Raw genomic sequence first — 12,035 nt, 5'->3', positions numbered from 1 at the left:
GCTTTTCAGGATTTCCAAAACTATGTGTGACGATAAGCGTTCATAGTGGATGTAAATACTTTTAAGGCCAGAATGCACTGATCTGACCTCTGATTTCTGAGAGGTGTGAGGGAACCTCACCTCTCCCCTGGGTATCAACAGGTTGTGGTCCCTCCACAGCTGAGTTCTGCCTTTGCCTCCTTCCTGCAGAAGGATGCTGGTGGTGGGGTGCCTGTCCACAGCCTTTCCCTACACCATTATGCTGTCTGCTTTGTCTCAAGGAGATATTTCTTGGCTTAACAAGGCCGGTTTCTCCTAAGTAAAGCTGGGTGGGAAATCATAGCCGTGCATGGGTGAGCAATGCAGGCATGAATGGCAATGGCATGTCATTTACAGTGTGATCTCTTTTCTTTCATCATTCCTGTTTTCTTAAAGTTTTGACACTTGGCTCTGTGATTTCTTTTTAAAAGCAAAACTGATACCATCGTACATTCAGGATACAGAGATTTACTGCGGAGAAAGAAAATGCATCCTAAACATATTCACCTTTTCTCTGCTGGCATGTGGATCTGCCACTGAGGCCATTTATCTGGCTTCTGCATGGCCGAAAACTATTGCCAGTAACGTGAGATGAGTACATCCTCCCGAGGAATTCCCTGGGTGTGCGTTAGAGCAGAAGTTGAAGCCTTTAAATATATTTCATGAGCTGAGAGTGGAAAGTCTAGGCCTGGAAATGACTTTCTGAATAGCTGCAAAGCAGACAGGATGAGCAGTGCAGCACCACCATCTACTGAGGGAGCTCAGAAGTGCTCAGCTGTTCGTGGGCTCTGGATAGAAAATGATTCAGCTTCTTTCGGTGAGGAGGGGCACGCGGAGACAGTTATTGTTGTTATTGTTATCTTTTTTTCTTTTTTTTTTTTTTTTTTGCAGGCCCTGAGGTCAGGACACATGTTGTTTGGCAGCCCTAAGCCGCTGCAGGGGATTGCAGTGTCATGTCACTTGTTTTGCAGAGATGATGGGAAGCTTACTCAGATGTGCTCTGGAGGCATTTCCATGTGTCTGTCGGATTTTTCCAGGCAGTTCTCTTGGAGACGTGTTTTTTTTTTAACCATTATAAATGTTTGCCATGAATTTTTCTTTCAATAACCCTACCAAGGGAAAAAAAATATGACTACAATTTTCTTCCTGGCCAGACTGAGATAGTAAAATATGGTGAATGTTTCTTATGTAATAAAAAGTATAAAAGAATTTATGGGCTGTCTCGGGGCCCGGAGTAGGATGTGGGTCTGAAAAATCACTGCTAGTGGACCTCACACCGGCTCTGCCTGCTGACCGCGGTGCCGGGGGCTTCAGCCGGCAGCAGGCTGGAACAGCGAGGTCTGGGTGCCGCTGGCACCCCAAGGTGCGCTGGAGCACCCCTGGCAGCAGGGGCTGCCCCTCCGCTATGGGCCACTTGCTGTCCCTTCTCCTGAGCAATTGTTTGAGGGTTTTTTTTTTCCAACGGGCTCATCCAGTCCTTGGTACCTTGTTGCTCTACAAACAAGCACGGCATTGCCGGTATCTCATTGAAAACATGTTCCCCCAAGGTATTTCCAGTTGTAATGGAGAAGGCGGTATAATATTGGTTTGTAACACCAAACAGTTCTCTCTCACTGCTAGGTGGGGAGGAGAACAAGCAGCCACTATTAAAATTTATCCTGTATGAAGAGATGCACAGCCCGTGAGGAAACAGAAGGCTGACAGACTAATGGTTTCCTGGAAAAAGGTGTTTACAAACAACCTGCTATCTTTTTTAATTAAAAAAAGTGGCCAGCACCTGGTGGCTCTCCCGTGTCTTCCCAGCCACTCACCCCTGCTGGCTTCCTTGTCTTTCTTTCTCTCTTTCCTTCTTTCCTACCTTCTTTCTTTTTTCTCTTTCTTCCTGTTCCCTTTTTCTTCCTTGTCCTTTTTCTCGTTTCTATTTTCTTTTTATCTTCCCTTTTTTATTCTTTTTCCTTTTGCCATTCCCATTCCCTTTTCCTTTTTTCCTTTTCTTTTTCGTTTTCTCTTTTGCTTTCCCTTTCCCTTTTGCTTTCTAATTCTCTTTTTCTTTCTCTCTTTTTCTCTTGCCTTTTCCCTGTTCTCTTTCCTTCTCCCTTTCCCATTCCCTTTTCCTTTTTTCTTTTTCCTTTTCCCCTTTCCCTTTTTTCCTTTCGCTTTTGCTTTCCAATTCTCTTTTTCTTTCTCCTTTCTTTTTTTATTTTTTTTCTCTTTTTCTCTTGACTTTTCCCTGTTCCCTTTCCTGTTCCCTTTTCCTTTTGCTTTCCCTTTCCCTTTCGCTTTTGCTTTCACTTTCCAATTATCTTTTTCTTTTTTCTCTTTTTCTTTTTCTCTTTTTTCTTTCTCTTTTCCCTGTTTCCTTTTCCTTTTCCGTTTTGCTTTCCCTTTCCCTTTTGCTTTTGCTTTCCAATTATCTTTTTCTTTTTTCTCTTTTTCTTTTTCTCTTTCTTCTTTCTCTTTTCCCTGTTTCCTGTTCCTTTTCTGTTTTGCTTTCCCTTTTGCTTTTGCTTTCCAATTATCTTTTTCTTTTTTCTCTTTTTCTTTTTCTCTTTCTTCTTTCTCTTTGCCCTGTTTCCTTTTCCGTTTTGCTTTCCCTTTTGCTTTTGCTTTCCAATTATCTTTTTCTTTTTTCTCTTTTTCTTTTTCTCTTTTTTCTTTCTCTTTGCCCTGTTTCCTTTTCCCTTTTGCTTTTGCTTTCCAATTATCTTTTTCTTTTTTCTCTTTTTCTTTTTCTCCTTTTCCTTTTCCCTTTCTCTTTTCCTCTTTTTCTCTCGTTCCCTCTCCCCCTCCCCGCCCCCGCCCCCCAGCACCAGGGCCAGCTCCCCGCTCCCCGCGGGCGGGGCGCGCGCGGCGCCGCTATATCTGCGCGTGCGCGGCGGGGCGGGGCGGGGCGAGTGTCGGGGAAGATGGCGGCGGTGCGGGCGGTGCGCGGGCTGGTGAACGGCGCCGGGCCCGGCGGGCCGCGGGAGCAGGTGGCGGCCCTCACCCGCGACTACCTCTCCCAGCCGCGCCTCAGTGAGTGCGGGGGGCGGTGGGGCCTGGCGGGGGGCCTTGGCCCGGGGCCTGGCGGGGGGCGATGGGCGGTGGGGCCTGGCGGGGGGCGGTGGGGCCTGGCGGGGGGCCTTGGCCCGGGGCCTGGCGGGGGGCGGTGGGGCCTGGGCCTGGCGGGGGGCGGCACGACAGGGGCTGCACCCCGGGGCACGACGGCTCTGTGGGCGCCTGTGGGCTGCGGGGGGGGGGGCAGGTTCTGTTCCCTTACAGCGAGGCTGGGCCGTCTGCTGAAAAAGGGGAAATGCAGGAGCCTCAGCACACCCCCTGACCGTGCTGTGGCGGGGGGGCAGCGTTGTCTGGGGGGGGGTCTGGCCTTTTTTTGGTGTAGGCAGTAATTACGCAGGTGGCTGTACCTGTGTGCGTACCCATGGGGCGAGGGGGGGGCAGGGGCTTCTTTGGAACGGCTGCCTGGCTTGTGGGCCACATCCATCATCACAGCCTCAGCCCCCCAAGCCTCCTGCCCCAGAGTGGAGCGGAGGCTCCAGCCCAGCGTGGAGCCAAGGTGCCTTCCTGCTCCGCTCGCATGTTTCCGTGTCAGTTTTGTTTTTTCCCCAAACTGCCACCACTTGCAAGCTGGGTACAGAAAACATTCCGGTTGTTTCTGATTTGTCATTGAACTGGTGGTTGATCTTAATGGGGACACGAGTTCTGGGCTGGTGAGCTGCTTTCAAGGGGAAATGGTGCTGGACGATGTCAAGGAAATGTTTTCTTGTGGCCGAGGCAAGCTGGCATAAGCCGTTTCACATGGATTGAGGAAGAAGTGCTCATGAGACAGTCATGAGATGGAACGCGCAAGAAAATGTTTTCCATTTCTTGCGGACAGTGGGCTGCAAACTCTTGCAGTCCAAGCAGAGCCTTTTTGTAGTGTGAGGTCCATGTAATTCTCCTGGCTGAGGTGAAAGGAGCAGACCAGCTTGTGCTTTTCGTGAAGACTAGTTCAGGGACACGTGTCCTGTCTCAGGGGGTTTTGCAGGATTTTGACAAGAGTAAAACTGTCAAATAGGAGAAATAAGTGTTCTGGCCTTAGACTGCTTTATACACCCAGTGACCCTCAAACCTTATCTAATGCAGTTTTGGTTATTGCCGATTAAGAGATTACATTGCAACAGTTCAAACCATTTAAGTGTAAATACTGTGTTGGTGACAGTCTAAACAACACGTAAGTGTGCCAGAGCTGGGCAGTCTGAAGTGGCTAAGCCAGGTGATTCCCCGTGGCCTGGTGCTGGTGGAATTTGTGATCTGTCCTAGTACCACGAGTGCCTGTTTCCTCTGCCTTGCAGTGTGACCAAGAAGAGGTGCTGGTGTCTCGCTTGTTCCGCAAATGGCTCCACTTGCTCATTTTTCCTTCCCGGGAATAAGTGACTAACAGTCACTCACTTGGTCACGGCTCCGTGTGACCCTGATAAAGCTTTAACTCAATTTGACTTTTATCTGTGGATCAAGTGATGCTGGGCTCTAGCTGGGATACTGGTGTGTTCTCAGAGCAATGCAGGAGGACTGTTTACTAAATTTTTCACAGCTTTTCCATTGGATTGCCAGCCGAGGGATGAATTCTGGGCGCGCAGTACCTCAGACAGTTGTATGTAATGCTAATACTTGAGCTGCTGATGTTTAAGACATGAGTGTTCTGATGAGCTGGCTAGCTGTGGCCTTCTATCAGGTGTTGATCCTTAAGTTAAACCAGGATAACCCCAGAGTAGGAGCAGTTTGGCTAAGGTGGAATTCAACCTTTTACGGTGTAGTGCATTGACTTTTTCTCAGAAGACAGGAATGGTGTTATAAAAGGTTGTCTCTTAGTGTGTCGAAAGACACAGCTCACTGTAGAACCTCTGCTGATCAGCTTCTGAGTGCAAGACCTGCTTGCTTTGCTAAGTACAGGCTTTCATTCACATGGGCTGTTTCAGTGTCATGGAGCAGGATGCTTCTGTGGTTAAAAAGAAAAAAAACTGGGAGCTGAGTATTGATATTAAGGTCTCCTTACCAATTTGTTAGACATAAATTTCAGTGGCACTTTCTTTATCACGAGCTACAGATGTTATCCCTGCAACTGTGTAATTTTCTTCACTTAAAAATGTCAACTCTACATCATATTGGTGTTTCTGGTGGTGATCAACTTGTCCCTGGATGTAGACTTAAAGTGAATTTCTGTGACAGACAAGAAAATGGCAGTATCATATCTTGACGCTACCTCGGGTGCTTTGCAAGTAGCAGCAAAAAATGCTGGTAGTGGAATTTTTACCTAACCCTTCCTGTAGAGTTTAGGATAAACATCGAAGCCATGCAGAGCTGGGTCCAAAATCTGCAAACCTGAGGCTGGTGATAGGAATGAAACTTTGAAAACTTTATGTAGGATGTTCCTGATGTTCTGAGGAAGCACCTGACTTGTGGCTTGCTTTCTTTCAGCTTATAAAACTGTATCAGGTGTGAACGGCCCCCTGGTTATTCTGGATCAAGTTAAGGTAAAGATTCAGATTCTTAATACAGCTTTTTGAGGGAGGGTTTACATGAAAAGCTGTGACAAGTTAAATCCAGACTGCTATGTTGGGTTCTTTGAGCAATTTTAATGCAAGATATGTTTCTGACTTGAGATAAATGAGAATATGCAAGTTCCTGTAAAGCCAAGAAGAGTTGTCCAGGTCCTGGAAGAAAGGGAGAGTTGTTGAAACTGTTGGGAGAAAGAATGGAAACAGTGTTTCAGTTTCACCAAAATCCCCAGAATGTTTTCTAAACATGAATGTGGAAACATACCAATTGGCTTTGTTGTTGACCTTTTTGTTACCAGAGCATAAGTGCTTTGTGAAAGGAAACTGTAAACAGTTCTGGCTTGTTCTCAAATTACTGGTAAGCTGCTGTTGAAGGCAGGGGACTGATGCTGCATCATGGATTTCCATTAGTATTTCAGGACTACTAGGGCTATTAGAATGGCTTCTGCCAGGTCTGTCCACAGCCTGCAACACTGAGCAAACGTTGTATGGCCCCTGTAAAAATAGCTTTATTCTGATAAATTTTAATTACTTTGGAATGAGGGTTTTTTTGGTGATAAAATTATTCTTAAAAATAATTGAGTAGTTGCTAAGCTCAAGCTTGCTTGAAACAGTGAATTTGTTTCGTGACTGATCTGGATTTTAATACTTTCCACGATCTTTCTTGCTCATCCGCAGTTTCCTAGGTATGCAGAGATTGTCCACTTGACTCTTCCCGATGGCACAAGAAGAAGCGGGCAGGTTCTGGAAGTTAGTGGCTCCAAAGCTGTGGTTCAGGTATGACTAGGGACAGGAGTGTCTCTTGGTGCAACAGAAAAATATTTTTATTAGCCAGCATGTGTCTGAGCCATGTCAAATCCATCTTGCGATACGTTCTTCTGGTACTGTAAATTAAAAAAATCACCTACTTATTCCAGGTGCAAGTGGCATGAATAATTTTAGAAGATTGAAAACTGGAATACAGTGACACATTTTATTTGCATCCCCCCCCATTGATTTCTTTGCTTCTGGATTAAAGGAATCTTTCTGTAATTGTTTAGTATCAGATTAAAGATCACCTTCTATGCTATGTGGATGCAGGTATTTCTTCTAAGCAGCTGTTTCTTGCTAATATTCATTCTTATCTGAAGAACTTTACCCTGTTGGCAAAGGGAAATGCTTGAGATCAAAGGAATGGCACTGGGTTTGTTGGTTGCTGCTGATACACTTCATGAATTTAATTTAAAGTAGGTTGTTATGTGCTGTTTTGTACTAGCAAGCTGCTCTTGAAATCCTTTGCTTGCAGAGAACTGCCTTGCTTTTCTGCCCTTTGGCTGATCAAGTTCTCAAGCTGTGAAGCAGCATTCTAGTGTTTTTTTGTAAAGCACAATACCTATTCCTTTTTCCTGTCTTGTGGTGTTTTTTTTTCCTTCTGCTATATTTACAGGTATTTGAAGGAACTTCAGGTATTGATGCTAAGAAAACATCTTGTGAGTTTACCGGGGATATTCTTCGAACCCCTGTGTCTGAGGATATGCTTGGTAAGTCCTTGCATATTGCTTTGAAGAATGAACAGACTTACCACATGCAAACTTATTTTCACAGTAATCTACATTTTGATTTTATTCCTGTTTCTTGTAGGCAGAGTGTTTAATGGATCAGGCAAACCTATAGACAGAGGCCCCATTGTTTTAGCTGAAGATTTCCTTGACATAATGGGTATGTTCTTAATCCATTTCTGGTATGAAGTTAAGCAAATCTGGTGTTTCTGGTTTCTGAATGTTACGATAGATCTGGTTTTGAACATAGGATCTAGCTGTTGGGGGGCATTTAATCTTCTTTTTAAGTATGTGTGTGGCATCAAACTCAGATTTACACAGGTGCAGGAAGATGGGTAGCAGAAAATAACTGTTTTCTGTAATGCTTGGAAGCTGTTCTTTGAAGTGTTTGTAGACTATCTTAATTATACAGCCTCCAAAGATAAAAAGCTAATAACCTGGCAGGCTTTTCTGGAAAGCATTCTTACCACTTATGTGACTACGGAATGCCAGAGTCCTGGGTTCTGCAAAAGGCTCAGGCTTCACCAGGCACATCTAAAGATTTGTAGGGCTAACGGTGGGGTTTGTGCTTTTTGACATGAGCCCTAGGTCAGTGCTCAGAGTCACTGGTGGTTTGATCAAGCTTCAAACATGTACATGGAATAATGTGTTCTCTTGAAAAAAAAATACAACAGGTCAGCCAATCAATCCCCAGTGTCGTATCTATCCAGAAGAAATGATTCAGACTGGCATTTCTGCTATAGATGGCATGAACAGTATTGCCAGGGGGCAGAAAATCCCCATATTCTCAGCTGCTGGCTTACCCCATAATGAGGTGAGTACTCAAGGCTGCTCTCTACACTGTTAGTGGCTTGTGTTTCACTGGGGTTAAAAAGTAAACAAAGTTAAGTTCTGGTCTGTATAATAGCATCAAGTACACAGACTGTATTTTCCATTTTTTTCTCTTTAGATTGCAGCTCAGATATGTCGCCAAGCTGGCTTGGTGAAGAAATCCAAAGATGTGATGGACTACAGTGAAGAAAACTTTGCCATTGTGTTTGCTGCTATGGGTGTAAGTCAATATCATTGAAGGAAAATGGTGCTTGAGTAATAAATAAGACTACGCTGAGAGTAGTTGTAGTATTCTGTCTTAAATATGTAACTAAACAGTGCTAAATTCTTGGCTGAATGGCTGAAAATGCCAAATGACCAGAAGTATTGTGACAAAGTGTGTCTGATCAGGATAGAGTATCTTGAATTCTAGGCTGGAGATTTAAGTTAATTTTTAGAAGTAACTCATTCTGTTGGGAATGTAGGGGAGTCTGCATGATAAGGCAACCTTTGCTTTTGGATTATTATTGAGATGTTTAGACCTTGACATGATGCAAAATGTAGTGTTGTGAAGCCTGGTCTGGAACTGAAGCCTTAATATTGTGACTTAGGTGAACATGGAAACTGCTCGGTTCTTCAAATCAGACTTTGAGGAAAACGGGTCCATGGATAATGTGTGTCTGTTCCTGAACCTGGCCAATGATCCAACGTAAGTAGTTACACCGTGTTGGCTGGGAAAAGCTGAGAAGAACGAGTAAATTGGAAGATGAAGCCTTAGTGGTGTCCTGCCAGATGTTACTTACGCCAGCATATTGCAGCAGAGTTGGATATGAAATGCTGGTACTCCACTTGGTGCATGTAGCAGATTTTCAGAGGGTTTAAAAGTGTCTGTAACTTAAACTGTTACCTTGCAGCCTTAAAGCACTTGTCATAAATAGTGCCATACTGTTCTATTTCAGCATTGAACGTATTATCACACCTCGTCTGGCTCTAACAACAGCAGAGTTCTTGGCATATCAGTGTGAGAAGCATGTGTTGGTCATTCTGACTGATATGAGCTCCTATGCTGAAGCTCTGCGAGAGGTATGCATTTATTAACTCTCACCCTGGGTGTTGGCAGAGAGTTTGTAGTATAAAGTGAGAATGTGAACTTCTGCTCAAGCTGTTATGATTAGTATTTGTTACACTGGTCTTAAATAGCCAGCGAGGCTTTTAGTTGTTGTTTGATTGTCTAGGACTATGTCCAGCAGTCGAACAGCTATTGCTTCTGTGATAGACTTACTTCCCTGGTGGCATTCAGCAGTTGGGTATTATAGTTTGGGATTTGCCTTGTTGTTTTGTCCCACGTGTTGCGGTGACATGCTTCTCTTAGCAGGGGTTTTTTATTTTTGGTATTGCCCACAGGAAGAGGTATTGTTAAGTTGCTAGTGTAGCTTAATTAGGGGAGACAGCAGGTCTGTACGAGTGATCTGACTTGTTGGAAACATTTTTCTGGATTGCCTCAGGTTTCAGCAGCTAGAGAGGAAGTGCCTGGCCGTCGTGGTTTCCCAGGTTACATGTACACTGACTTGGCTACTATATATGAGCGCGCTGGGCGTGTGGAAGGCAGAAATGGTTCCATTACTCAGATTCCTATTCTTACCATGCCCAACGATGGTGAGTTATTTTCAAGTGTTTTTAATAAAGAGCACTTCAAAGGACTCCTTTGGAGCAACCTGCTTTATTTTGGACACAGCAAGATAGGATGTCCTGTGGCTGTTAGGTTTCCATTTGAATATTGCAGTTCTTAGCTGCCTTCTCTGTATTGCTAATAGAAATGCTTTGCCCGTTTCAGACTGCTGCACTCCTCTCTGGCCCTCTGTCAGGAGTGCTTACAGCTGTAATCCTTGCATAAGTGTGCTTGGTGACATACGGGGGTTACTAACTGATGACATATTACTTCAGGAGTCAAAAAGCTGCTGTGTCAGTGCTAGGTTGGATATAAAAGGTCTGAGAACTGTCAAACCATTTCCCCGCTTCTCCCCACAGACATTACTCATCCTATCCCTGACTTGACTGGATACATCACTGAGGGACAAATCTATGTGGATAGGCAGCTGCATAACAGACAGGTGTGTACTGCACTGGTTAGAACATTTAAAATTACTCTGTACTACTTGAAGTAAGTATTAATGCTGAAATTCTTGGATGTCTTCCCTTCAGGTTTACCCGCCTATTAATGTCTTGCCCTCCTTGTCTCGACTGATGAAGTCAGCGATTGGGGAGGGTATGACCAGGAAGGATCATGCAGATGTGTCCAACCAGCTGGTATGTAAAAACCTCTTCCAAGAAGCAGAGGCATATTTCAAATACACCTTTTGTTAAAGGGCCTGTAAAGGGCATGCCAGACAGTTGCAATCCAGAACACTCCCTGAAGCTGCTTTAAAGCATTGACTGAGTGTTTTGTGAGACCCTTTGCTTGAGTTTGAGCAGAAATGGTTACTTGGATGATCAGGGTGAAAGCACTGCTGTTCCTATCCCTTCTAGTATGCCTGCTATGCTATCGGAAAGGACGTACAGGCTATGAAGGCTGTAGTTGGTGAGGAAGCTCTTACCTCAGATGATCTTCTTTATCTGGAGTTTCTGCAGAAGTTTGAGAAGAACTTCATTGCTCAGGGTAGGTGTTTCAGGAGCACCGCAGTGCGCATTAACACCTGGAAGGTCTTGTTCTCAGATCCATCTGGTGATGAGGCACTCAGTTTGTGGTTGCTTTCTGCAGGTCCTTATGAAAATCGTACTGTTTATGAGACCTTGGACATTGGCTGGCAGCTTTTGCGAATCTTCCCCAAGGAGATGCTGAAGAGAATTCCTCAGACAACGCTGGCTGAGTTCTATCCTCGAGATTCGACTGCAAAACACTAGCCACAGCTTCATCTCTAACTCCTTGCTCTGTGAAATGCTGTTTGTTTTCTTTTTTTCATGTGTTGGTGTTTACTTGTCGCCCTTACAATTAAGACCAAGAATAGGTGACACTTGTGCCAGTGTTCCAATGTAAAAACTGGTAGCAGTGTAAAATATCCCTTCTTCCAAAGCCTGGATCTTCAGGGAAATGTTTAGGCCAGCTCTTATAAATGTGCAATAGCTATCACAAAGCTTATTCTTGGTGGTTTTTTTTCTTTGAACTGGACCTATGGTAGACATTTCGAGAGAATGTCTGAGGCTTACCAGAAATTGCAAATCTTTACTTTCAAGCCAGGAGCACGTGGGTTAGAAAACATCAAAGAGCAAATGTGACTTCCTTTGTCCAAAGCATCTGCTTGATCTGGTTGTACGCAGTTGCTGCACTGCTGGCGGAACAGATGGCACTCTGCTGTCCTGCTGTTGTGCCTGAAGACCAGGCTAATATGTGGAAAGCGTGGCGTATGACAATGTACCACTCTGAAAAATGCAAGTCACTGGTTTTTAACTGTGGCTTAAGATTGTTAAAGGTATGCATGAAGTGAAAAGCACCTAGCATGCCTATTGGTGCTCTCCGCTAGCAAAGGGTCTCTTTGGAGGCTGCAGGCCAGAGCGTTGCTACCTGAAGGTAGTATGATAAGGCTTAGTTGCTAATGCAGAGGTTTTAAATTGAAGTTTGCCGAATAAGCTTCCTAATTACCTTTTTCTTTTTTTTTTTCCCCTTTGAATTCTGGAAATGGCAGAGACAAAACAATAGCTAAAGCATTCCGAGATTAGTAGTTTCCCAGTGGGCAAAACTATTGGTAGTTCAAGGCTTTGTGCTGCTACTGAAGGAGATTGAGATGTAAAAAAAAAAAAAAAACCAAAACCCAAAACAAAACAAAAACCCCCAAATCAACCTTTTATACCTGACACAGTTGTGCTGGTGGGAGCTTTTAAATATTGCAATTGGAGAAAGCAACTTAATGTGTGAATGGATATTTTGAATTCTGTTACAAAGCATGCTCTAGGTGGCATTGGGTCCTGAGTCATGTTTGAAACTGTTGTGGTTTGCACTCTAGGCACAGATAGATGAGGCTCCAAGCCCAGTGCTGGCAGGCTTTCTTGCTTTTTTCCAGGCTTAATGTACTCTGAGCTCTGGTCTAGCTAACCAAAGCATGTTGCACCTCTCTGGACACCTTCAGCGCTTGTCTAGGAA

At 44.4% G+C, this 12,035-nt stretch overlaps 1 protein-coding gene across 1 annotated transcript; it reads left to right on the top strand.

The window, feature by feature from the left end:
• Positions 1 to 2,906: 2,906 nt before the first annotated feature.
• Positions 2,907 to 11,737, top strand: ATP6V1B2 (ATPase H+ transporting V1 subunit B2). The gene is made up of 14 exons (XM_037371571.1): positions 2,907 to 3,033; positions 5,473 to 5,528; positions 6,231 to 6,329; positions 6,979 to 7,072; positions 7,173 to 7,250; positions 7,765 to 7,904; positions 8,040 to 8,141; positions 8,512 to 8,609; positions 8,860 to 8,983; positions 9,406 to 9,556; positions 9,929 to 10,011; positions 10,103 to 10,207; positions 10,427 to 10,556; positions 10,659 to 11,737. Exons 1-14 carry the CDS (start codon positions 2,925 to 2,927, stop codon positions 10,799 to 10,801), a joined length of 1,512 nt encoding a protein of 503 aa, XP_037227468.1. The 5' UTR covers positions 2,907 to 2,924; the 3' UTR covers positions 10,802 to 11,737.
• Positions 11,738 to 12,035: the final 298 nt, after the last annotated feature.

This window comes from Falco rusticolus, chromosome 20, assembly GCF_015220075.1.
Source record: "Falco rusticolus isolate bFalRus1 chromosome 20, bFalRus1.pri, whole genome shotgun sequence".
Taxonomy (NCBI): Eukaryota; Metazoa; Chordata; class Aves; order Falconiformes; family Falconidae; genus Falco; species Falco rusticolus.
This window is presented reverse-complemented; position numbering and strand designations above follow the sequence as displayed.

Excerpts from the sequence above, each read along its gene's own strand:
- ATP6V1B2 (XM_037371571.1), top strand. The coding sequence starts at position 2,925 with ATGGCGGCGGTGCGGGCGGTGCGCGGGCTGGTGAACGGCGCCGGGCCC. Across the intron at positions 7,251-7,764 it reads AGATTTCCTTGACATAATGG|GTCAGCCAATCAATCCCCAG; the intron begins GTATGTTCTTAA and ends AAAATACAACAG. Across the intron at positions 9,557-9,928 it reads TCTTACCATGCCCAACGATG|ACATTACTCATCCTATCCCT; the intron begins GTGAGTTATTTT and ends TTCTCCCCACAG.